This window comes from Tubulanus polymorphus, chromosome 11 (assembly GCF_964204645.1).
Source record: "Tubulanus polymorphus chromosome 11, tnTubPoly1.2, whole genome shotgun sequence".
Taxonomy (NCBI): Eukaryota; Metazoa; Nemertea; class Palaeonemertea; order Tubulaniformes; family Tubulanidae; genus Tubulanus; species Tubulanus polymorphus.
Window position 1 is genome coordinate 4,372,714 of NC_134035.1, and position 27,498 is coordinate 4,400,211.

A 27,498-nucleotide genomic window follows, 5' to 3' on the forward strand; every position below is an offset into this window, starting at 1 on the left:
CAGTAAAGATTAAGCAAACCCTCGGGGAGCTTACACACCAGGTGATATGTTACCGTAGATAAGGCTGTGCAGTTATTAACAGCGATCACAGAAAGACAATTTGGCCTGGGCCAGATTGGCACGGATAATGTCAAATTTGGCTCATTGTGATCACAAGGAGACGGATTTGGCCCGGGTTAGACTTGCCCAGACTGGGCCTGATCTTATTTGGCATGTGCCTAATGAGAGTAATAGCCGTGATCACACTGAGACGATTTGGTGCGGCAAGTAAACCATTCACTCATTGCTATGGCAAATGAGGTAAGTCGCTTCAAGAACCAGTAAGCATTCATACGCGATAATTTGACCAGTGCTGAAATTTGGCACTTGGCTGATCTGATGTTTTTGGTCAGGGCCAAATTTGGCCACTGATAACTGATACAGTGGAAACTCGTCACAACAAACTTCTGGGCCGGTTTTAGAGACTGGTATTAACTTCAACCCGGGGCTAACTTAATTAATTTTCAATTGAGTTAACCCCCGGGTTGAAGATGATACCAGTCTATAAAACCGGACCCTGGAGATCAGAAAATATGTTCGGTATAACTGATACAGCGGAACTTCACTATAACCAGGCAGGTTCACCTCCCTGGAATAACAAACTTCAAGAGACCAGAAAATCTGTTCGTTATAACTGATACAGCGGAACCTCATTACAACGAACTTCAGGTGACAAGATTATCTGTTTGTTATAACTGATACAGTGGAACCATGTTACAACGAACTTCAGGAAATAGAAAACCTGGTTTCATAGTCAAATTCTTCCAACTAGTTGTTTTTGGTTGGGGCCAAATTTGTCCCGTGTCTTGAATGGGCACGTTTGGCTTTGAACTGCCATCCCGGGTCAAATTAAACACAGATGAAAAACGATTGCGGCATTTGGTCTACTCTACTTTGTTTTTGCGTATCGCGCCCTCGCCGAGCCTCAAGCTAAGCATTATGAAACTTTGCCGAATACTTTCCTCGCTAATTAGAAGCAATAAACGCTGAACGCAACCGAACGTGGTCTACGCCGAATAAAGCTAGTTTATGTGACACGTAATACATCCAGCCGTTTGGCAATCAACTCCTCTATCGGCTCAGGAGCGCCAGACGGACTTTTATCATAGCGTGCGAGCATACGAAAAATAACTCTTTTTCCGCCCGCGAATATGATCGTAATTCATCGCGACAGATTCTGTATTATCCGCAACATCGAGGCGCGTCGTTAAACAAGGGAATGGACGTCTTGAAAGGGAAAGATCGTCGCGTCTCTCGGTATTTCTGTCAGTACTCCCGATATGTCAGTCGATTCGACGCAAATTGATGGTAGAAATGACGTCAGAATTTGTTATGAATAGACATGTATAGAAGTTTCCATGCCGGATCACAACACGCTACTCAACAGCGGTGACACATGACGTCTCCCGGAAGACTTCTTTCCAGCATTGTACGCAATGATGACTTAATGACTGACTATGTTGAACATTCATCCCAAATAAGATCAAATACGATCTGATGTCTGTATCTACCATGCACCCTCTCTGACAATCCGCTGTCTGTACCATGCACCCTTTCAGACAATCCGCTGTCCACCCTGCTCCCTCTCAGACAATCTGCTGTCCACCCTGCTCCCTCTCAGACAATCTGCTGTCCACCCTGCTCCCTCTCAGACAATCTGCTGTCCACCCTGCTCCCTCTCAGACAATCTGATGTCTGTACCCTGTATATACCTTTAACTTTAGAAAGTCTTTAACAGTCGGAGAATTTTGTGAAATATATATATATATAATATTCAAACAGTTTCCGTCTATGTCTTACGTATTTGACTGTGTTAGTAGATTCAAGTCAGGGAAAACAACGTGCATGTCAGGGAATTAGACAGGGATAAGTCTGGGCAGAAGCAAGTCAAATTCTAGTGGTCACCTTGGTAGATTTCTCGGCATCTTGTGTGAATTTTTCTGCCTGCCGATGTTCTTAATCGACTCACTGAAAACCAAAATCGACAATGGCGAATGATCTAAGTCAATCTTCGTAGTGGAACTATGAATAGATCAGTGGATCGTGACACTTTCTTCAATTCGAATCCTTTCTTTATCGTCCGCGTGAGTTTATCTCATGTTTGCGTTTATGACGGCGGCGACGGCGACGGAAATTCATGCGTGGGCAATTTAATCAGACAAGAAAGAAAACCGTTTTAATCAATTTAAACCTCGTTCGTGCGTGAAGCCTCTTATGAAATCGGTTTTAGTCATAAAGTATATGGCTCCACGTGCAGTTGTGATTGCTGCTAGATTCACCTGTTCTCTGAAGGGTAGACATGTGCGGTGGCCATTGACAGGTGTGTCGGCCATTGACATGCGATGTGGCCATTGATGCGTGTGGCCATTGACGTGTGATGTGGCCATTGATGCGTGTGGTGGCCACTGACATGTGTGGTGAGCGGTGGCCACTAACAGGTGTGTCTGCCACTGGCAGGTGTGTCCGCCACTGACATGCGATGTGGCCATTGATGCGTGCAGTTGCCACTGACGTGAACGGTGGCCACTTATGTTGTTGCTGGCGACTGACAGATGCGGTGGCCACTGGTGTCTGATGTGGCCACCGATGGGTGTGGCAGTCACTAACAGGGTGGTGGCCACTGTCTGGTGCGGTGACCACTGAGTTTCATTTCTATATCTCTATGTATCTTGTGTTCAATGTAAAATGTATTGAATTGGCTGTAGATTTTTGATTCGATTTGGATCTTTTCAACCCATTCATTCGTACACTGATCGACTCATATCGGACTCCTGAGGACCGTGCATAGCCTGCAAAATAATGGGTCTTTCAAATTATGTATATTGTCAATAAAATCAGCAGATAGAATGCATCATTGTATAGAAACGAAACTGTTTGTTCGTTGATGAAATTGGTCTGCACGCGTTGCTGCACGATTTCAAGCACCGCATTGTTGTGGATTCCTGTCGCTGATTCTGACATGTGTATCGCGCGTTGTTCATTTGACGGGATTCCAAGTAATTAATAATCCGAAAACTTCAATAATGTTTGTTTTTCTCACACAATAGATATTTCACTTTCAGGTTAGTGCGATGTATTCGCATTGCAGCTAGTGTTCGTGTCCCCTGATCCTATATCTCTAACTATCTATAACCACGTCTACACTAGCGTGTTGTACCCGGGGAAACCCGCATTCGCGGTGAGTAGCGTCTAGACTTAACGAGAGTGTGAATCAAAATCTGTATTGCAAGTTCGAGGTCAACTGTGGTGCCCGAATGCTGCTTTGAACACGGGTTCAAGTTTTACGCGAATGCAGGTTTTTCTAAAACCCGGGCTCTGCGGAAAACTCAACAATGAATCCGTGTTTCGAGCGTAGCGGAGACGCATAACCCGGGTACAAAATGCTAGTGTAGACATAGCTTCTGGATCTAGGATAGAAGTGACATCCAAGCTACGATACTTGGATCTCAGGAATCGGGTTCGTGTTTTCACGCACAATAGGTATTTCGCTGGCAGGTTAGTGCGAAGTATTCGCATTGCAGCCATTGCAGCCTTTGTAGCGCAAGAATCCGATACAATACAGTTGTCTTCCTTCTCAGTATTATTACCACTGATTGTATATCAGTGAATTACTATATCTCTCCGCGGGTAGAAGTGAGAGAAGTGAGTGACAAGCGATACAACTCGGACCAGGAGTCAGTTCACGTACCCATATTTACTTTTGGGTGTAGAGACGGAGACTAAAGGCAATGGGGATAAGTATTTTGCGCAGGGATGCAACAGTACCGAACCCATGACCCGGTTGTTTTTAGCGGTCATCCACACGGTTCCACTAGTGCACTAGTATCTTATCAATGGATGCAGAGGCAATGAGGAGCACTGAATCCGCGGCCTGGTATCCCGCAGTCAATTATCTAACCATATCCTCGATATATTGTTATATCGTATTCTTTACTTTGTGTTTACCAGCGGTCAAGCTGTAACTTACGTTAAAGTGATCTGGACGTCACTCGAAGAAGAAACTCCGTATTCTGCGTTTAGAAGAATTGTAATGGTCTTGTCGGGAACAGACCCTGAAAACCCTTTATATACACGTAGTACCCTTCTACGAGTCCCTTTATCATCATTCGTCGTATTTGTATTACGAAAACTAAGCGAGGGGCGTTTCTGCAAAAAACGTCTTATGTCGCCGATGAATATTGCGTTCCGTCATGTCGGTTCCGATTCCGCTGAGAGTCCGTTTCCGCCTTCGGCCATCTTTTCCGACAAGACGAACAACGCGAAGATGCCAAACAGAAAATGAGTGGTTCAAAGATTTTTCAAAGAATATCCGCAGGATGTACTGGGATTAAACTGACGACATGTTTACTTACATGCGTCAGAAGTAGGTGGACGAATTTCATCTTTTTATCGCAGGGTTGTTAGTCGACTAGGCAGCCGCTGGGTATGGTGTGCGCACCTACATCGAACGTGCTAAAACTGTCTCGTGTTCACGTCGAATGATATCGATTCTTCAAACGTTGACTTCCGTTTAAGCTAGACGTCTACGCGAGCTCGTTGAACCCGGGTTTCGATGCATGTTCGCGGCGAGTAGCGTTTATACTTTACTCAGCGTGGTAGCACAAATCCACGATCACGCTCGTTAGCGTTCACCGGCGTAAACTGCTGCTGTTGCCCGTTGTCCAAAACTCTCTCCCAATTTGTACGTGAATTCTTGGCAAACAAAGGGTTAAACAATCATCTCGTAGCTAACTACTCGTCTGCAAGACTAATTGAGTGAAACAGTCCGATCGGAATTCCAATCATCGGGGATCGCGAATAAATAAAACGTCGATCCTCGAAATCTCCGTTTGTTCGGCACGCCGCGAGTCGTTCAATCTCGCGGAATCTACGAGCGACCGCTCCGAACACCGCTGTTGGAATAGAGCCGCGATTTTCATCTTCCGATGAACTTTTCATCGACGATAGGCAAACAATTACGAGGACGAAGTTGAAATCGATGTAAACGTCGTAATTCTACGAATGAGCTCTGCTTACTTTATACATTTCATCAGCGCTGATTACAGGATTTTATTAAGTCTAGACAGGGATTTGAAGATTGTGGTTTACCCTATCCAGCGCAGTTGGAATTGTTCAGCGAGGAAAGTTGGAAATCATGGGTGAAAGATGGATTCGGCTACGATTATTGTCGCAAATGAATTTTTCTCGCCAATCTTTTCGTTATAACTGGTCCAACGGAACCACGTTGCAACGAAGAACTTCAGAAGACCAGAAAATCTGTTTGTTGTAACTGATACAGCGGAACCTCCTTACAACGAACTTCAGGAGACCAGAAAATCTTCATTATAACTGATACAACGGAACCATGTTGCAACGAAGAACTTCAGAAGACCAGAAAATCTGTTTGTTGTAACTGATACAGCGGAACCTCGTTACAACAAACTTCAGGAGACCAGAAAAATCTGTTCATTATAACTGATACAGCGGAACCTCATTACAACAAACTTCAGGAGACCAGAAAATCTGTTCGTTATAACTGATAAAGCGGAACCTCGTTACAACGAACTTCAGGAGACCAGAAAATCTGTTTGTTATAACTGATACAGCGGAACCTCGTTACAACAAACTTCAGGAGACCAGAAAAATCTGTTCATTATAACTGATACAGCGGAACCTCATTACAACAAACTTCAGGAGACCAGAAAATCTGTTCGTTATAACTGATAAAGCGGAACCTCGTTACAACGAACTTCAGGAGACCAGAAAATCTGTTCGTTATAACTGATACAGCGGAACCTCGTTACAACGAACTTCAGGAGACTAGAAAATCTGTTCGTCATAACTGATACAGAGGAACCTTGTTACAACGAACCTCAGGAGACCAGAAAATCTGTTCATTATAACTGATGCAGCGGAACCTCATTACAACAAACTTCAGGAGACAGGAAAATCTGTTTGTTATAACTGATACAGCGGAACCTCGTTACAACGAACTTCAGGAGACCAGAAAATCTGTTCATTATCACTGATACAGTGGAACCTCGTTACAACGAACTTCAGGAGACCAGAAAATCTGTTCATTATCACTGATACAGTGGAACCACGTTACAACGAACTTCACGAGACAGGAAAATCTGTTTGTTATAACTGATACAGCGGAACCTCATTACAATGAAAGAATACCAGAAAATCTGTTTTTCTCAGTCAAATTTCCAACTAGTTGCTTTCAAAGTAGATGGCCTTCGTCATCTAATTAATCATTCTTCAAAGTCACAGCGGAAATACATATGATGATAATAGACATACGCGAGGAGCGGGATCATTTACAAATCGACCTCGCTTAGCAATTACGTACGATGAAAATCTAATCAAACGGCCTGAAATTCGAGCCGGGATTTATAATACAATATGTGTGTAGAGTAAAGCGTTGATCGATCTAACAACGATGATGATACATACGTAAGGTTTCTTTCGAGACTTACGTGTGTGAGCGTGTACGCAATATCCATAAGGTATACGTAATATCGGCGGTATTTTTATGGTTTCATATTCATCCGGAAATCGTGGATCCCATCCCCGTTCCGACGCAGATTTCCGACGAATGAAACTGAATCCGAAACGAGACTTTTCGCTTGCGAGTTTATACGGTCGTTTTTCGATATACCGTTCGAACGAACTGCGCGCGTTATATGAGAATTCGACTTCGTTTATAGAGTCACGGTGCATTACGCACACACACACATTTTTGACTGCAGAAATGAATATATTACACATTAATACATATGTCTGACAAAATGGAGGATCCAAATGGGATAACTGACAGAAAATAGGAGAATTCCAGTTTCAACCGTTGGAGCTCTCCATTGCACTTTGGCTTCATGGGGACTGCCATCTTTGACATTGATTGGGCTTTTATACTGCTCCTCGGCCTTAAATGGTCAGCGCAAAGTCGTAAATATCCAGACTTCGCTCGATAGGATTTTTTTTTTTACGACGATCGTCGTCGGCCGTCTTCAAAGCTCTTCGAAGCGGGGGCTGAAACGTAACTCCGTCGCGGTTCCCACGGGGTCGAAACCGTTTCGGCGGCAAAAACAATCTTTTCGTTGTCGTGATATTCTGAAAACCACCCGGGGGGGGGGGGGGGGGGTTGGGGGTGGGTTTTAGCGATCGGGTAATGAATGAAATATTTTTCATATAACAGACAAATCCGTTGAGCTTTGACTGACAACATGAAAGAACCGACTGAAAAGATTTATCTATTCCCAGATACAGACGGATAAGACCGAAAACATCGTTGATTCGCGCGAGACATTAATAATTCAGACTTCTTCTTTCTTGAACGCCTTTTTGCTTAATGGCGGTTAGCTTTCCGATTCAACGGAATTCACATTCGCACCCCGTTACCGCGGTTGCGCAATGTCGAACGTTGAATAGTCCGCGATTCAGAAATGAATCAAATGTCTATTTCTAATCTTCGTATTTATAAAACGACGCGAAAATGTTTCTAAGTTACTCGGGTCAAATTTCAATTTCTCCGAACAGCGAAACGTTTTTTTTTTTTTTTTGTAATTCATTTTTCCGACGTTCAGAAATCAATAGAATTCTACTTACGGCATTTGGTATTTGATTCATTCGTGCTCCCGAATTTATCTTTCGTCACTTTTTATCGAAATAAAGGAAAACTGATAGAACTGAGCTCCGCGCTTGCTGCGGTCACCTCTTAGTCAAGCGGACACCTCTTAGTCACCACTCTTACCACACTATCACCAAATTCGCATATTGTTCTAATTACAGTTATCGAAAGGAAAGGACAGAAGGAAAGGACAGACGCGTCTACATCCACGCACTAGCATGAGCCTTAATTATATTAGCCCCTAATCCCTATATAGACACAAGCGAAAAATGGCATAAGCTTCAATCGAAATTGTACGCTTTCGTGCTCGCTATATTTGATTACAGGATCCAGACATTAATTATTCCGCATCGCATAAATCTCGGGACGGACTTTCTGGCTTTTTCGCGTGCGCCTGTCGTATATTGTGAATGTCGACTTTTTTTTTAAAGCTATCTGCACGATTAAACCGCGCACGAATATCGATAAATGACATTTATAAAGCGTGTTTGATATGTTCCTGACTATCCCCCCCCCCCTGTAGCCTCTAGGCGTACGTATCAGTCGTCTCTCGCACCCATACTCGGCGCTCTAGAGGGATTCGCTATGCAATTGCTTCTGGGGATGGAGATGGCAGTTGGGGTGCTCAAGAGTCATCTATCACGCCATTAATGGGTAGAGAGATGAACGTTTTTCGCGACGGACACTTATGATCCGGTAGAGCGAATGCAAATTTGTTCAGGTTGAGAATGTTTTTGAAATACTTTTTAAATATAGTTTATACCGTCGAATATTCCAATATATATTTGGTGACTTTTATTAGGTCAGGGATACAGTACAGGGCACCAAAAAATCTGTTCGTTATAACTGATACAGCGGAACCTCGTTACAACGAACTTCAGGAGACCAGAAAATCTGTTCGTTATAACTGATACAGCGGAACCTCGTTACAACGAACTTCAGGAGACCTGAAAATCTGTTCGTTATAACTGATACAGCGGAACCTCGTTACAACGAACTTCAGGAGACCTGAAAATATGTTATAGGGGCCTAACTGTGACCAGTGAAATCTGAAAGTCTATTTTGAATGCATAAATTGATATATCTGAAAAGGTTCTGCCGCGCGTAGAAAACAGCTATAAATCTCATGTAATTTTATGGACCTGTTATTTGCTACGATGAGCCGTTCATTTCATCTTAATCAATCGAGAAATTCCGATTAAAAAGTCGGTATTCGACGTGATATTGTACTCGAGTATAATACGTACTTAAAGCCCTCTCTCTCGGTATTGAGAGGATTAGATGATTGACTGTCGGTTTCAGCCGTCAATTCATGTTATGGTAATTTATACGAGATTTAATTCGATTTCAGCATCTGTGTCGTCTGCCTGGTAGTTTACATAACGAGAATAAATTCATACAGGAATAAAAAAAACACGATGAATTTCATATTCGAACGCGTGGTAGATATAGAATTCATTGTTTGTTTTTTTCCCTAGCCTAGCGATAAAAAGGCTCGCATCGATTTATGAAAGCCTAGTTGAGATTTACAGTGCAAGCCATGTCCCACTAGCGACTAGCAAGCTGGTGGTTTGTTTATAACGTTTACGGGAACTCATCTGGTTCACACCAGTATCACACAGTATCACAGTGACAAATCGAAAATAAAGTTTTTCATATATGTTTGATTTTGGTCATAGTATTCGTCTTAATTAGAATTCGCCGATTTTTTAATGAGGATTCCTCTAGTGATTATTGATTCGAATATGAAATCTGTATTTTCAGTTTATCAAAATTTTGTTCGATTTCGATTAAATTTAACACAACGTTGCTGAAATTTCCAGTTTGATATAACTTTCAGCTAAAAGGTTTTCTGACGCATAGAATTATGCACTACAGATCTGAAACTGTTTTGTGTATATAGGTTTATAACTATAGGCTATGCGCTCTATGTGATGAGGTGGATAACACCCCCCTAAATGTCATTCAAAGATTTGAAAATTTGAAAAAATTTGTAAGTTGCTTTTATATGCACGAGAAGAACGCACTAAGTAAGTTGCTTATATTATGCGCGAAGGAGGGCTTAAAATAAATTTTAAGCCGCAGATATGACTATATTACATGTTGTATATATTTATTGCCAAACTCATAAACTGTATTCATACACATGCTTACACATCCCTGACAAAAAGGAGGGTCCAAATCGGTTAACTGCCGGAGATATTAGGGAAATACCAGTGCTCTACGGGTTCCAAAGAAACTGCCATGTCTGACAGGATGATGGACCTTTTATACGCGAACTCAGCCTTTAAACTAAATCTTAAGTCGCAGACTTAATGACTATATTACATGTCTACACGTATCCCCGACAAAAGGGAGGGTCCAAATCGGTAAACTGACTGAGAGATATACCAGTTTCAACCTGTGGAGCTCTTCACTGCTCTTTATGGGTTCAGACTCGTATATCATAAAATGCTTACTCGATTCAACGCAGTCGATAAAAAACCAATTGTGCTCGCGAAATAAGAATTTAATCTATTGCGAATATCTTGAAAATGAGTTCAACCTATAGGGAACGTATGTATCGACCGAAACGGAAATATATAGGCCCTATAAGATCGCGAATTTTGTATCCGACTCGTTTTGCCTCAAATTCAAAAATTTGATTTACGAAGATCGGGAACTAAAATGAAAAGAAAAACCCCGCAATGATTAAGTTAAACAAATGGAGAGTATTGACATTTCAACTGATTGATGCTATGAGCCATGTTTACAAAACCGAGATTATTTTTCGTGATCGTAGATCTTTAGTTCAATTGAATTGAAGACGGAAACGTGAAGAAAATCAATTCGCAAATGATATGACCTGACTACCGGGAAATTAGAAAAACGCATAGAAAAGATTCTTTTTAGTGAATCGATGGATTCCGATAATGAAAGTACGATTCGAAATGTTTCGCTCGAAAAGCGTCATCACATATTTTACGAAACTATCTTCACGTGTATTTTTTGCAAACCTGTTTATAGTTATCGTCGTCGATATTCCACCGAGAGCGCGATGATAAGTTTTCTAGCTGGTTATCCGCTACATTGTCGGGGTGTCGTGCCTGGATCGGCGAGCGTCTGAAGCAATGTGATATGACATTGCGTCGCGTTTGACGAGATCGCTATTCCACGCGGCGCTACATGCAGCGCGCGCTTGTGTGCGTGACGGTATATTAATTGAAATAAGTGTAAATTCTATTAGAATGAAAACATTGTTTTCAAAGTTAGGTTACAGGGAAATTGTACACCCAAGTTTGCCTAGTATATCAGGCGTGGATCTAGGGTCTGATTCCGGGAGGGGTGCATCCCTAAGATGAATATAGGAAAAAATGGCCGGGAAAAATGGCCATGGAAAAAATGGCCGAGGTATTTGCCTAGGAAGAAATGGCCAAGGAAAAAATGGCCACGGAAAAAAAGGCCAGTCAGGGAAAATTTATGAGAACTACTGACTATGTTAATAAAACATTTTTCAATTTAATGACCTCATTTATTTTTCATGGGGCTTAAAACAATTAAAATCGGTATTAATGAGTTCAGAAATGTGATGAACTTACATATTATTTCAATACATATAATGAATATATCAAGAAACTATCATGCAAGTGGTCAATGGATAAACTTGATATAGTGATAAATTTAAACTTAATAAATTGACTAAATTGATAATTTCAAAACATCTAAGTAAGCTATTAGGGCACAGACTGTCTTAAATCATCAAAGGTAAATGCATTGAAATTGCATGGTAATTTATATAGCAAACTGGTGTAGTGTCTGATAACATCGAAGAGAGATATGCTCATCATAGATTTACCTTATCTTATCCAGGAATAGATCTAATAATCTCAAAAAGTGACATGTCAAAACATCAATACATTTGATTTCTTGTTAGTCAATGAAATGATGGTTAATTTTCTATTTAATCTTCCTTGGCCTTTTTTTCCGTGGCCATTTTTTCCTTGGCCATTTATTCCTAGGCGAATACCTTGGCCATTCTTTCCTTGGCCTTTTTTTCCTGGCCAATTTTTCCTTGGCCATTTTTTCCGTTCTCCCCCTAAAATAGGGCCTATCGTATAATGAAAAGGGAATCCCGTAGAAAGCCCATCGAAAAACATTGACTCAAGCTTATGAATTTGAACTTTTTTAACCCCGTTGAATATCACCGACCATTGACAGTAGTTAGTGTTTAGAGAGGGCAGCGCCTTACTGTCTGTGAACTAGCTGTGAAGACCCCGGTGAGTTTACTGGTAAACGCTGAAAAAGTTTTTATTTTACGAGCTTTCACTAAAATCGGATTGAAAGCCAACATTTTGGCTGTGCGCGGCTATCCAGTAGTGTAGGTCAGCGGATATTTCAGTTCACGACCCGCATTCTGGCTATAATCCTTATCAACCGGTAAAGATGTACGCCAATTATTCCCGATATTCGTAAATTGAGTTAACTAACTTAGTTACAGTTCACCGCAGATCGCTAAGTGACTGTTATTGTTAGAGAATCCGAACCGTAAAACTCCGACTCTAGCGAGGAAGAGGTTTCAAGGACAATGTGCGGATGACGTTCGTTTCTGTTTGCCGGGTTCCAGTAAGGCCGTCCAACCGGCAACCGGGTTAGAAATCGGATGTAGATAATTCGAGAACGGGTCTCGGATCGATTTTTTGTTCGGTTAAATTTGGCGCGCTCGAAAATGTAACAGACTGTTTTAGAACGGACTTCACTACGATGTGGTTTTGTTCTGAATTCGAACGGACTGGATCTAAAACGTACTAAATTAGGTCGTGCGAACACTAATGAGAATACACTAGACATTGAGACTGTAGATGGTAGTCCAGATGCGTATGAGAATTCGATGGCGGGGAGAAGTTGAATATTAATACAATTCTCCCCTGGAGACGTCTGTTGTTGACACACACTCGAACTAAGGTAGGAATTCTCAGCAGACTTATGTCCTTGGGAGTATGTGAGCTGTGTACGATTAATTTCCACCTTCCACGACGACACGAAAAAGGCGCATCGATAGAGAGTTGATGTAAAAGTCTCTTTACCGAGTCGAAAAAAGGAAGGCATTAAGAGTTTCGTATGATCAATTATGAATGATGCTGTGTATGCTAATAGATTTTCAGCCAGGTGAACAACCGAGTATCGTAAACTGCAAAAAGTACATCGAAAGAGAATTCATCTAAAATAAAGTCTCCACCGAGTTCGAAGAGAGATGTTCAGCGTTTCGTATATGATGAATTATAAATAACGCTTTATAAGTTGATAGATTTTCAGTCAAGTGAAAACGGCGCACGCCTGAATGGTTATTAGTGATCGAGTCGGCGAACTACTCTAACGACTATTAGACTTAGTGTATTTCCATCGAGTACTGTACCCTTTCCTATGGTTTTTGCCAATATTTTCTAAATTTGGATTTATCGCCAATGGTTTTTCTATACGACCCGGCCCTGCGGTATTGCATTTAGCCACCGGCGAAATCCGCCATCTTTTTTCTTGGCGTTCTCGCAGTAGAACGCGTTGGATTTTTTCGCCGTAAAAATCTGGGAATTAGGATATTAGGGAGTTTTCACTCTCGTAACGGTGAGTCCGTTCGGTTTGGGGGTTATCCCTGATTTCTTTTTTTCCGTAAGAATTTTATTTACAAATATAATTTGATTGAATTGAATTGAATTGTTTTGATTTGTAACAGGATAATTATGCCACCCCCTCCTAAGGGTCAGCATCGTGGCGGGGAGGGATGCGGGCATTTGTTTGGCGCCTGGGACAACCACGATTCATGTGCGTCGTGCAGGCGCAAATCCGGTCAAATATGTGCAAGGAGCAATCCTTGCAATATTTGCGTCGTGTGGTCCGAGGACCTTTGGCTTCAGGCCGATAAGGCTCTTAAACTAAGAGATCGTCGTCGAGTTAGCAGGGATTCGTCGGTTTCGGCCGATGTGCCAACCGACGTTTCTAATCCTGTTTCTTATCGTAAAGCGGAGCGGTCGCCGGTCGTTCAGGTACGATCGGCTTCCCAACTCCGTTCACCGGGGAGGAACGCTGGTTCACCGGCACCGGTCTCCGGTCATTCACCGGTCTCTGGTCGTTCACCGGCACCGGTCTCCGGTCATTCACCGGTCTCTGGTCGTTCACCGGTTCGGCCGGTTCGGCCGGTTCGGCCGGTTCGGCCGGTTCAGACTACATATTCGGAACCGAGCGCGCGCCGCGGTAGTCGCGAACGGCCCGCACCGGTTCGGTCGGTACCGGTCCGGTCCGGGTCGGGCATCGGTCCGGTTCGGTCCGGTTCGGCCACCGGTCCGGTCCAGACGTCGTCCGGTTCAAAACATCCGGTACGTTCATCGTCTGATTCTGATCGTCGCTCCAGGGATAGAGCTCGCTCTCCCACTAGATTTAGACGCCGTGAGCGTAATAAACGAGCAAGATCTCCTTCTCGCAGATCAAGGTTTGATCGCGAGAGGGACTACGATCGTTATTGTCGGAAGTTTCGCCGTCGGTCTTCTCATCGTTCGTCGACGTCGGTTAGCGATGAAAGCGATTCTTCTAGTAGGTCGCGATCCCGTTCGAGGGACCGTCACCGAAGTCGGCATGATCGTCGGGATACTGGAAAATACCTGACTCAGAAGGATTTCCATGTATTTGAGGAGAAAATTTTAAACTTGTTATCTTCGTCGCAACAAGTCGCTGCAACTTCTACAACAGGTAAGCCTATTCCTGATTGTCCGGTTAGAAGTTCGCCAGCCCACTCAGTTTTTTCGGAATTCTGACTCTGAATTCCTGGATGCTGCGGTAGGGTCTGATTTCAATGAGGATCCGGTCCCAGAGGCGGCAATTCCTTCTGGGGTCGTTCCTGTCGCAAGCAATTGTGGGTTGCCCCAGACGATGGGGGCTTCCCTGGCTCGCAATGTATCTCCGTCCCGTTCAGTTGTATCCGAACCAGCGGGGGACATGCCATTTAGAGCGATGATAAGTGAGTTCTTTGTCAAGCACGGGGCAACTCGCGCTAAGCCCACAGCAGCTCCTCTGGTCGGTGAGTCAATGGAAGCTTATCGCCCTCCGGACTCCGATCTTAACGTTTTACGGGAATCGTCAGCGGTTTCAAGAGAATGGGCTCGATTGGATACGCAATTATGGGGTGAATGTCGGCCTGGAACTTTTTCATTTCCCCCTCCAGAACGGGGTATGAAATCTGGGAAATATTTTAGTTCAACCGATCCACCTATAGGCGCATTTCGCTCGGCGTATTACGCAACTCCAGGTGCTGTGGATCACAGTCATAACTGCCTGGATGCTGATTATACTTTGATCAGCCCGGATACTGTTACAGCACAGTCGGGTATTCGTTTGCCTAAGTCCGGTTTGGTGGCCATGACGTCAATCCTGGACAATCTTACCAGGGTTGGTTCGTTTCAAGATATGGCACTTAAGGTGTTGACGGGTGAGCTTCGCGAGACTCACGCCGCCGTTCATGCGGGCTCCGACCCAGAGTCAGTTGCCCTAAAACTGGAGGGAATGGACCGGATTATCCAATCTTTGGCTCGGTCTGTTTCGCATGTAATTCCGTTGTCGGTTCGGGGTCAGGCTAATCTGGTGTTAGCCTCCCGTCAGTCAGTGATGGACTCCAGTGCCAAAACTCGTCTACCGGATATGGTGTCCAATGCTTTGCTGAGAGCCCCATTGGGGACGTCTTCACGTCTCTTCTCCGGTTGGTGCGCTCCGGTTTCCGCAGAGCTGAGGAAGATTCGGGAGGTTCAGGCCAAGTCCAACCCCCGAACTCCGTGGAAAAAGCGTTCTGGTCCGACGCCGGCGGCGCAAGGTTCGGCACGGACGCAAACAGGACCATCTCAAACTTCAGCGCTTTCTCAGGCGGCTTCGGATGCCGGTTGGAGAACTAGCGCGCGACTTCAACAATCGTGTCAAGCCTCGTCCGGTCGTAACAGTTCCGGTTCGTATCGAGGCAAGGGGAAGGCTCCAAAAAGGGGCTCTTCCTTTCGGAAAAACTCGAAATGAATTCTTGGGACCAGTGGGAGGTTGTCTGCAGCAGGCAGCAACCCACTGGTCCGACCTCTTTGGAGACGGTTGGCCCTCCCGGGTCGTCTCTCGGGGCTACCGTCTCCGTTTCCTAAGGCGACCGCGCCTGATGAGGTCACCTCCCGACATGCGGCCAAAACCAGGTCTGGAGGCCTTAATCTCTCCGGCTCTCAAGGAACTGGCAGAGAAGGGAGCGATAGAACCAGTTTGCAACGAAACTTCTCCCGGCTGGTTTTCTCGAATATTCATGGTACCAAAGGCCACAGGGGGTCAACGGACAGTGATAGATCTGTCATCCCTCAATCGGCACCTAGACATTCCAAGGTTCCGGATGACCAAGCCCAAGGACGTGATTCAAGGGCTCCGTCCGGGTCAATGGGCGGCTTCATTGGACCTGAAGGATGCTTACTTTCAGGTTCCAATTCACCCAAAATCTCGGCGATTTCTCAGGATAAAGTGGAAAGGCCGCCAGTTCCAATTCAGGTCTCTTCCATTTGGCCTCAGTACGGCCCCGTGGGTTTTCACCAAGTTGGTCAAGTCAGTTCAGAAGGTACTTCAGTCAAGGGGTGTTCGACTGTTCGTTTACCTCGACGACTGGTTAATAGTCGCGAATTCGGCTCAGGAATGTCGGGAGGCAATGACCTCAGTCTTGGACTTAGTCCATCAGCTAGGGTTCCGCGTAAACAGGGAAAAATCTCAGTTGACGCCGGCCCAACAGTTCACTTATCTCGGCATGGACTTCGATCTCCGAATCGGCAAAGTCTTTCCGTCTATGGTTCGAGTGGCCAAACTTCAAGAAGCTGTAGCGGGAGTGTCCACAACCCCGAGAACAGCTCGTTACTGGTCACGGCTTCTAGGCTCCATCAGCTCCATGGGTCTGGTGGTGCCCTTAGGCCGCCTCAGAAGCAGGCGCTTGCAACAATATTGGAAGGTCTTCTGGTCTCAGTCGAAGGGCAACTGGGAGGCCTTGATTCCCGTACCTCCAACCGATCTAAGTCCGGATCTTCAGTGGTGGGCGGCCACTACGAATCTTCGGCTCGGGGTGTCACTAGCCCCGTTAGAGGCTCCAGTTCGTGTATTCACGGATGCCAGTCACCAAGGTTGGGGGGCACATCTGGAGAACCGAGTCAAAGCCGGGAAATGGTCTCGCTACGAGGCCACCAACCACATAAATTTCCTAGAAATGCTGGCCGTGTGGAAGGCCCTGAAGTTCTTTCACAGGAGAGTGGAGGGCCACCACGTTTGGTTAGCCACGGACAATTCAACAGTGAGGGCTTACCTTCAGAACCAAGGGGGCACTCACTCAGAAACCCTCACAGGTCTGTCGGCCAAAATTCTTCTTTGGTGCCAGACAAAGGGCGTGTCCCTGACTGTGGCACATTTAGCAGGGAAAAGGAACGTGATGGCCGATGCTCTGTCTCGTCGAGGTCAGGCTATTGCAACAGAATGGGTTCTCCACCAAGAAGTAGTCGATCGGGTTCGGGGCATTTTTGGCAATCCGCTGCTGGATCTGTTTGCCACCCGGTTCAATCGGAGGTGTCCTCTGTTTGTGTCCCCGTTTCCAGACGCGGAAGCGTGGGGGGTCGATGCCTTCTCTCTGGACTGGTCAGGGATGCATGCGTATGCGTTCCCGCCCACACCAGTCCTGCCGCGCCTACTGGATCAAATAGAGAGATCAGTCAATTGCAACATAGTTCTGGTAGCACCATGTTGGCCGGCTCAGAAATGGTTCCTACCACTTCTCAACCTACTGTGCGACAACCCCAGGATTCTTCCGAATTTCCCATCGCTTCTGTCTCAGGGGATCTTTCGGCATCATCCAAACAGCCAGTGGTTAAATCTGCTCGCCTGGCCATTGTCCAGCGATCCTTGTCAGCTTCAGGCTTTTCAGAACAGGCTGCCTCCTTTATCGCAGGATCTAAGCGGCCATCAACAAGTACCATTTACGATGCCAAATGGAGTCATTTTGCGGATTGGTGTGCTGCAGGGGAAATTGATCCATGCTCACCCTCTGTAGCTCAATTGGCAGATTTTTTACTGCACCTATTTGTAGCAAAAGGTTTACAGGTCATAACTATTAAAGGTTACCGCTCCGCGATTTCTCATACATTGCGTGCTTCTGGATGGCCAAATGTAGCAGGGGATCATCGGATATCCCAGCTGGTTGCTGGGTTTTCTATTTCCCGGCCTCGGGTAACAAGGACAGTTCCACCATGGGATCTGTCTGTAATTTTGAAGAAGTTAATGGAGGCTCCATTTGAACCTCTTTCGGCAGCGTCTTTTGCAAATTTGTCAAAAAAGACTGTATATTTGCTGTTCTTGGCTTGCTCGGCCCGTCGCTCTGAGATTCATGCGCTTTCAGTCCGACAAGGTCACATTGTCTTTGGGCCAGCGAATGAATTTGTTTCGCTGCGGCCTGCTTTGGAATTTTTGGCAAAGAACCAACGACCAGGCTCGGTTGGGCGTCAATGGCGAATTGAAGCCCTAAAACATCGAGTGGAACCGGGCATCCCGGACAGGACTTTATGTCCTGTGCGGGCGTTGTGTTTCTATTTAGATCGCTCTGCTTCACGGAGGGGTTCACGGGAGCGGTTATTTATTCCGCTGCTGGATCACCTAAAGGGTGATATTTCGCGGGACACAGTAGCCCGATGGGTCTCTTCAATGATCAAGGACATTTTATTGAAGGAGAATCTTTCCTCGGAGGGAGTCGTTTCTCATCAAGTGAGGTCTATGGCTACTTCCTGCGCAGCCTTTTCGGGTGCTCCGTTGGAGGAAGTCTGTCGGGCCGCCTTTTGGAATTCACCGTCGACATTCACGTCATTTTATTTACGGGATGTTTCAGGCCAGTTAGGCTCATTAGCTTCACTTGGTCCTGTTGTCATGGCTCAAGGTGTCCGTTCTTTCCGATCGGACCCTTTAGTGTAGAATATTTATGTAGCATTATCAGGATCACAGGGGGTGTATCCTTGTACATAGTTTGGGCTCATATCTGCAAGTATTAATTTCGCAAAATTCTGGGGGGGGCTCCTGAGCTGGACGGACTCACTGTGGCCAACCGGTCTTCCCTGTGCTACAGTGCTCCTTCCGTGCTTGGGTAAGTGCTCTCTTTTTCCCTCTTACCTTGCGTTTGAGCGGTGGTTTTTCTATCTACCTTTCCCACCATCCTTGTGCTAGGCTAGTCTAGCAAAAACCATAGGAAAGGGTACAGTACTCGATGGAAATATTACAATTTTTGGAACTAAAATTTGTATTTCCGAGTAGTACTTACCCTTTCCTATGGTGGGAATCCCGCCCACCTGCCCCGCATAGCTGTTTTTTTTTTTTTTTTTGCGTCTGCTATGACGAAAAAAGATGGCGGATTTCGCCGGTGGCTAAATGCAATACCGCAGGGCCGGGTCGTATAGAAAAACCATTGGCGATAAATCCAAATTTAGAAAATATTGGCAAAAACCATAGGAAAGGGTAAGTACTACTCGGAAATACAAATTTTAGTTCCAAAAATTGTAATTTTTCGTGTGGTGAATATCGGTGATCACTTGATCAATCAACGCCGAAACGTGCGAGCGTTGTGTGGGCGAGTGGTTAGAGCGTTCGACTCCGGGAAACAAGGTTGTGGTTCGAATCCCGTACATTACCGCGTAGTGTCCTCGGGCAAAGATACTTATCCTTATTGCCTCTCTCCTACCAGGAGTAAATGGGTACCTGGCCTGATAGATGTCTCCTGAGCGCCTCCAGCAGCTGCTCGGATGTTGCTTCTCCCCAGGGAGAGATGACTGATACATTGAATAGAGTTATAGGCTGGGGGTAATAATACCAAATTTGGAGCGCATTCGAACTCTGGTTTGGATATACTTTATATCTTATCCGCATTTTCCTTCGACTCTTTTGCGGAATCATTTGTTTAGGTTTCACTCGTGTTTTAACCGATTAAATGATAGACTAATTCATTGACAACCAACAAACACAATGTTTTGTAGTTTCTTGATACAAGGGTGAATCGGTCACATTCTATTATTATTTTAACTCAAACGACCATTAGAATGATGATCAAAGCGTCTCCGATTTCTATCAGTCACGAGTATATTAATCAACGGTAGTTTTGTTCAAGGCGTTTCTTAATTGCTCGCTTAACGCTACTGATAGGGATTGTTCTTCATCCGCATGATCTTCAGAACTGACGGAAGTTTTTCCGGAATGATTTCGGAATTGGTAATCATAATCAGACCAAGCTGTAACCTCATCGTTCTTCGTGATATTGTCAATCCAAGGGACTCATAGCTATTACTGCCCGGCCCGGATATTGGGCTGAGTAACGGGTAGCATTTCAGGTCTACGTTGCTCCCCTCTAACCAACCAGAAGTTGTTGGAGATGCCAATACTGACGAGAACTCTCCGCACCTCTCCCAGTGTCACCCCTCTCCCCACCTCTCTCAGTTTCACCCCTCTCCGCACCTCTCTCAGTGTCACCCCTCTCCGCACCTCTCCCAGTGTCACCCCTCTCCCCACCTCTCTCAGTTTCACCCCTCTCCGCACCTCTCCCAGTGTCACCCCTCTCCCCACCTCTCTCAGTTTCACCCCTCTCCGCACCTCTCTCAGTGTCACCCCTCTCCCCACCTCTCTCAGTTTCACCCCTCTCCGCACCTCTCTCAGTGTCACCCCTCTCCGCACCTCTCTCAGTGTCACCCCTCTCCGCACCTCTCTCAGTTTCACCCCTCTCCGCACCTCTCTCAGCGTCACCCCTCTCCGCACCTCTCTCAGTGTCACCCCTCTCCGCACTTCTCTCAGTTTCACCCCTCCCCGCACCTCTCCCAGTTTCACCCCTCCCCGCACCTCTCCCAGTGTCACCCCTCTCAGTTTCACCCCTCTCCCCACCTCTCTCAGTTTCACCCCTCTCCGCACCTCTCTCAGCGTCACCCCTCTCCGCACCTCTCTCAGTTTCACCCCTCTCCGCACCTCTCTCAGTTTCACCCCTCTCCGCACCTCTCCCAGTGTCACCCCTCTCCGCACCTCTCTCAGCGTCACCCCTCTCCGCACCTCTCTCAGCATCACCCCTCTCCGCACCTCTCTCAGTTTCACCCCTCTCCGCACCTCTCCCAGTGTCACCCCTCTCCGCACCTCTCTCAGCGTCACCCCTCTCCGCACCTCTCTCAGTGTCACCCCTCTCCGCACCTCTCTCAGTTTCACCCCTCTCCGCACCTCTCTCAGCGTCACCCCTCTCCGCACCTCTCTCAGTGTCACCCCTCTCCGCACCTCTCTCAGTTTCACCCCTCTCCGCACCTCTCTCAGTTTCACCCCTCTCCGCACCTCTCCCAGTGTCACCCCTCTCCGCACCTCTCTCAGTGTCACCCCTCTCCGCACCTCTCTCAGTTTCACCCCTCTCCGCACCTCTCTCAGTGTCACCCCTCTCCCCACCTCTCTCAGTTTCACCCCTCTCCGCACCTCTCTCAGTGTCACCTCTCTCCGCACCTCTCTCAGTGTCACCCCTCTCCGCACCTCTCTCAGTTTCACCCCTCTCCGCACCTCTCTCAGTTTCACCCCTCTCCGCACCTCTCCCAGTGTCACCCCTCTCCGCACCTCTCTCAGTGTCACCCCTCTCCGCACCTCTCTCAGCGTCACCCCTCTCCGCACCTCTCTCAGTTTCACCCCTCTCCGCACCTCTCTCAGTGTCACCCCTCTCCGCACCTCTCTCAGTGTCACCCCTCCCCGCACCTCTCTCAGTGTCACCCCTCTCCGCACTTCTCCCAGTGTCACCCCTCTCCCCACCTCTCTCAGTTTCACCCCTCTCCGCACCTCTCTCAGCGTCACCCCTCTCCGCACCTCTCTCAGCGTCACCCCTCTCCGCACCTCTCTCAGTGTCACCCCTCTCCGCACCTCTCTCAGTTTCACCCCTCTCCGCACCTCTCTCAGTGTCACCCCTCCCCGCACCTCTCTCAGTTTCACCCCTCTCCGCACCTCTCCCAGTGTCACCCCTCTCCGCACCTCTCTCAGTGTCACCCCTCTCCGCACCTCTCTCAGCGTCACCCCTCTCCGCACCTCTCTCAGTTTCACCCCTCTCCGCACCTCTCTCAGTGTCACCCCTCTCCGCACCTCTCTCAGTGTCACCCCTCCCCGCACCTCTCTCAGTGTCACCCCTCTCCGCACTTCTCCCAGTGTCATCCCTCTCCCCACCTCTCTCAGTGTCACCCCTCTCCGCACTTCTCTCAGTGTCACCTCTCTCCGCACCTCTCTCAGTGTCACCCCTCTCCGCACCTCTCTCAGTTTCACCCCTCTCCGCACCTCTCTCAGTGTCACCTCTCTCCGCACCTCTCTCAGTGTCACCCCTCTCCGCACCTCTCTCAGTTTCACCCCTCTCCGCACCTCTCTCAGTTTCACCCCTCTCCGCACCTCTCCCAGTGTCACCCCTCTCCGCACCTCTCTCAGTGTCACCCCTCTCCGCACCTCTCTCAGCGTCACCCCTCTCCGCACCTCTCTCAGTTTCACCCCTCTCCGCACCTCTCTCAGTGTCACCCCTCTCCGCACCTCTCTCAGTGTCACCCCTCCCCGCACCTCTCTCAGTGTCACCCCTCTCCGCACTTCTCCCAGTGTCACCCCTCTCCCCACCTCTCTCAGTTTCACCCCTCTCCGCACCTCTCTCAGCGTCACCCCTCTCCGCACCTCTCTCAGCGTCACCCCTCTCCGCACCTCTCTCAGTGTCACCCCTCTCCGCACTTCTCTCAGTTTCACCCCTCCCCGCACCTCTCCCAGTTTCACCCCTCCCCGCACCTCTCTCAGTGTCACCCCTCTCCGCACCTCTCCCAGTTTCACCCCTCCCCGCACCTCTCCCAGTGTCACCCCTCTCCGCACCTCTCTCAGTTTCACCCCTCTCCGCACCTCTCCCAGTGTCACCCCTCTCCACACCTCTCCGCACCTCTCTCAGTTTCACCCCTCTCCGCACCTCTCCCAGTGTCACCCCTCTCCGCACCTCTCTCAGTGTCACCCCTCTCCGCACCTCTCTCAGCGTCACCCCTCTCCGCACCTCTCTCAGTTTCACCCCTCTCCGCACCTCTCTCAGTGTCACCCCTCTCCGCACTTCTCTCAGTTTCACCCCTCCCCGCACCTCTCCCAGTTTCACCCCTCCCCGCACCTCTCCCAGTGTCACCCCTCTCAGTTTCACCCCTCCCCGCACCTCTCCCAGTTTCACCCCTCCCCGCACCTCTCCCAGTGTCACCCCTCTCCGCACCTCTCTCAGCGTCACCCCTCCGCACCTCTCTCAGCGTCATCCCTCTCCGCACTTCTCTCAGTTTCACCCCTCCCCGCACCTCTCCCAGTGTCACCCCTCTCCGCACCTCTCCCAGTTTCACCCCTCCCCGCACCTCTCCCAGTGTCACCCCTCTCCGCACCTCTCAGTGTCACACCTCTCAGCACCTCTCTCTCTCATCCCTCTCCGCACTTCTCTCAGTTTCACCCCTCCCCGCACCTCTACGCACCTGGTAGATTTTGATAAAAGACCTGGCCACTAACAGAGATGTCACTTCCATCCCTCTTCCCAACCAGGAGATGTACAGTTGAAATTTTCTTACTTAGACAATAGGATCATTCAATATAATATCAATTGGTGATCTAATGGGGTACCACTACACTCGGTTATACATAGTGAAAATGTGTTTATTTTGATAATAATAATAATAATAATAATAATAATAATAATAATAATTATTATTATTATCATTATTATCGTTAATTTATTGCGCTGATTTTGTATGATATATGATGAAAATGAAATTATTGTTATTATTGTTAACTTTGAACTGGACCTATTGGCTCCGATAATGGAAATGTTGTCTAACGAGTCGTCACATAGATATAAGATTAACATTCCCAATGAGTGTATGGTATAGTTTTACTGGAAATTGGTTCACTAATGAGAAACGTTGATTGAGATTAAATTGAAAAAACGAAGAAAATGAAGCGAGTAACCACTGGCGAACCTGGTGGATCCTCGCCTGCCATACATGCAATCCACAATTGCCACTGTAGCGGTGCCGGTACCCTATAGGGGAAGCGAAGTAGATATATGAACTTAACAATGTCGTTAACGTGAGAATAGTTCCAACATTTTCATCCAGTTCGCTTTTCACGCATCGTTCGTCATTGAATATTTAATCGGGAAAGATCCAATTTGTTCGGTCTGTAATGGCCCTACGCGGGCAATGTTTACCAATGTTTTCCACCGTGGTGGGATTATACTTGATTTATGTATACATGTTAATCGCATTCATCGCTTTCAGAGAATTTTTGCTGCTGCTGATATATAGCAGGGGGGTGTAACTGAATGTGTCTGTGACTTGATGGGGACAAAAAAACAATATTTGTGCCGGACGCTGCCTTGTTATTGACCCCTTCCTCAGTTACATACCTAGCAGGGATGATGGTAACATGAGACTGCCAAGTTCCTCCCTCGCAGGGATTTGAACCTGATGGCACCATGAGACTGCCGTGTTCCCCCCTCGCAGGAATTAGAATCTGCTGGCATTGTGAGACTCTGCCATTAAGATTTGAACCTGTTGGCATCTTAAGACTCACTCATTGGGATTTGAACCTGACGCCACCATGAGACTGCCACGTTCCTCCCTTGCTGGATTTGAACCTGATGGCATTGTGAGACTGCCATGTTCCTCCCTCACAGGGATTTGATCCTGATGGCATCATGAGACTGCCATGTTCCTCCCTCACAGGGACCTGAACCTGATGGCATCTCGAGACTGCCATGTTCCTCCCTAACAGGGATGATGGTATCATGAGACTGCCATGTTCCTCCCTCGCAGGAATTAGAATCTGCTGGCATTGTGAGACTCTGCCATGTTTCTTATCGAATTTGAACCTGTTGGCATCTTAAGACTCTGCCACATTCCTCACTCATTGGGATTTGAACCTGATGGCACCATGAGACTGCCGCGTTCCTCCCTTGCTGGATATGAACCTTATGGCATTGTGAGATTGCCAGGTTCCTCCCGCACAGGGATTTGAACCTGTTTGCATTGTGAGATTGCCATGTTCCTCCCTCGTAGGGATTGGAACCAGTTGGCATGGGGAAACTTCAGTGCAGTAAAAAACCCACGCCAATCCACCTCGCACTATGTCAGGACAGGAAACGGAATTCCTGTTTTAGTTGATACAGCATTTCTCAATTTACCGAAGCTACTTAAACTCTCACGTGAATGATGTGACAAATTAGTCGTCACCGACGCTGCTGCTGCTGCTGCTGCTGCTGCTGCTGCTGCTGCGGTGAATACCGTGAATACCGGGGTGTCTGTGTAACTACTGCGCAACTACTCGCCAGTCACAGCTCAAAGTGTCAATATAATACGTCTCATTGAAGGCTGTGTAAACAGTGTTTATATTTTATTTATCGGCTGAGAAGGGAAGCAGCCGATGGTGTACAGAGAATCGGTATGCGCGGCACGCTGCCGTCTCAGGGGCAGACGTCGTCGCAGATTCGCTGCGAAAAATGACCATTGAATGCTCGAAGGAAAGTTGCATCAATAAACTCAAATTTGGGAATTTCGCTTTCATTATATTTTTCACAGATTTGTGCGTACATATCAGCAACTTGTATCTTTGAAGGTATTCAGCTGGGTTCTTATCGCAAAGACGTCATCCGGGCCTCATCATCCACTGCGGTTAGAATTAGTTCCCTGCTGTTCTGCGGAGCGAAACGAGACTTTTGACTTCATCATCTGTCCGTTAATGTGTTTCTTGTGTAGGGGATATTGCCGAAACAAGTGGATGGAATCTTTCGAAATTTCACGACATGTTGTTGGATCGTGTAGTAAAGAACCTTATCGATTTTGGGGGTTCTACCTTTCAAGATGGCTGACTGGTGGCAATCTTTGTTCTTTAAAATAGCTATTTCGGCCAGCGTTCTCGTCTGTAAGATACGGACTAAACTAGTTGATGGAATCTTTTAATATTCTCTATTGTCGGATCATGTAGGGAAGAACGTTATTGATGAATTGCGGCTCCACCTTTAAAGATGGCTGACTGGTAGCCGTCTTTTTGTCGAATCACGTAGACATAACTGTCAAACTGTCAGACCTCTCTGAACTCGTACAACTCATTTTTTTAATTCCTAATTGTCTCCAACGTTTACCATACGAATCTTTCGATGCATTATTCCGAGACTTTCAAGAAATGAATAATGTATTTCCTAATAATGCGTATTTGCATATCATAGTATTGACAACATTTTAGAATATCAAGATTTAAAAGCTTTCAAATAAGTGGCATCGGATTATATTTTTTTAGTTTACCATGGAGATTTTTTTGGAATACCAGTTCCGCGACGGTGGATTCATAATTCATACGAAGATATACGTCTCGGATTTACACTTTACTTGAAGGGTCGAGTTACCATGAACGAAATAATGATTTTCGTAAGCGATAGAAAAGCAAAATGAAACGAGTGGCGGAAAAATGTGTCGGATAAATGTCTTAAAACGTTTGACATTTTCGTTGTGAGGCGACAAGTTCGCCGAGTGCGCACGTAGTTCAGCGTACTTGTCATCAAATTAAGTATCATTAGTCACAATCACACGAGCATTTTTGTCCCCCCCCCTCCCCCCCGGAACAACTGTTCACACGGGCGCCAAATGATTGCGTTTGAATTGCTAGTGAGCATGGCAGGCTCATTTATAACTTGATACTTTCTTGATATGAAACTTCGAATAGATTCGGTCATCTCTCAACCCAGGGTGTTCAATAAACGCTGCGAACAAATGACGATCGAATTACGTTGAATGCGAGTGGAAAGAGTTTAATGGGTATGGCGCGAATGCAATAAGTTGAAAGCTTCCTTCATAATTAATGGAATGGAATCATTGAAAAAGATGCAGTAGTTCATTTTGAGCAGAGTAACTATTAGCACGTATTGTTGCATGATCACCCAATGTTTGTCGAGACAAGATTCGAAACTGTTTATCCTGCTTGCAGATATGAGCATTTGTCCTGGAACAACTGTTGACACAGGTGCCAAATTGGCCTGGGCCGAATCTGGTCTGACCATAAATGTCGGACCAGGGCCGAGCCAAAATATCAGCGCTGGGCAAATCATTACAACTTTTTCGGGAAGTTACCCATTTGGCTTTTAAGCATTGTTCAGTATCGAGTGGGTGGTTTTAGTGTGAATGCGCTCTAATAAGACAAGGGCCAAATTTGACTCTGGGGCCCAATCCGGGCCAAATCGTCTCCGTGCGGTCGCGGCTTTAGAATGTTCCATATATTAACCACGCTTTGGCTGAAGTAGTTATTCCTCAAATATCTTTTCAACCTAGACTAGAAAGTTTCGGCCTTCGGTATCTTTGCTGTCTTTTGGTGGAACTAGCGTAGATTGGTCATTTGGTCGAAGGCAAATGTCGTCGACGCCAACTGTTAGCCATAGCGTATAACGTAACAGATAATAAGACCAGATGAATGTCGCCTTGTTTATTACGCGCGTCTTAAGTCGAATTCATCACGAGCCTATGCTTAACGCCGAGTTACTTAACGCACGTAAATTTCTACGCACCCTCCCAACCTCTCTCCCTTGTCGCTTTGGACAATTTTTTCATTCGTAGTTCAAACGAGTTTTTACCCCGCTGACGTTGTCTTCCATCGGCGAATTAATTAGCGATATATAAGAGGTTTCTCTTGCAGCGGGCAAACATCAAATGATCGTTCACGCGCTGTTTCCTGTGATCCATCCAGCTATTTTTGACTCATCGGTTATACGCGGTAATTGCTATATTTTTCACTACCGGAACTGGTTGAGGAACTGGTTGAAG

At 46.5% G+C, this 27,498-nt stretch overlaps 2 protein-coding genes across 2 annotated transcripts in view; both read left to right on the plus strand.

Annotated features, from left to right (window-relative positions):
* The window catches only part of LOC141913142 (transmembrane protein 117-like), a 70,507-nt gene that overhangs the window by 17,526 nt on the left and 25,483 nt on the right, over window positions 1–27,498 (plus strand). The window lies entirely within an intron of this gene.
* LOC141912847 (uncharacterized) lies at window positions 289–25,191 on the plus strand. Its single transcript, XM_074804264.1, has 6 exons — window positions 289–300; window positions 1,214–1,296; window positions 14,034–14,403; window positions 19,844–19,931; window positions 22,337–22,416; window positions 25,072–25,191. The coding sequence occupies exons 1-6, from the start codon at window positions 289–291 to the stop codon at window positions 25,189–25,191; spliced, it is 753 nt and encodes a 250-aa protein (XP_074660365.1).

Excerpts from the sequence above, each read along its gene's own strand:
- LOC141912847 (XM_074804264.1), top strand. Across the intron at positions 1,297-14,033 it reads AAAGATCGTCGCGTCTCTCG|GGATAGAGCTCGCTCTCCCA; the intron begins GTATTTCTGTCA and ends TCGTCGCTCCAG. Across the intron at positions 14,404-19,843 it reads ATTGTCCGGTTAGAAGTTCG|GGATTGTTCTTCATCCGCAT; the intron begins CCAGCCCACTCA and ends CGCTACTGATAG.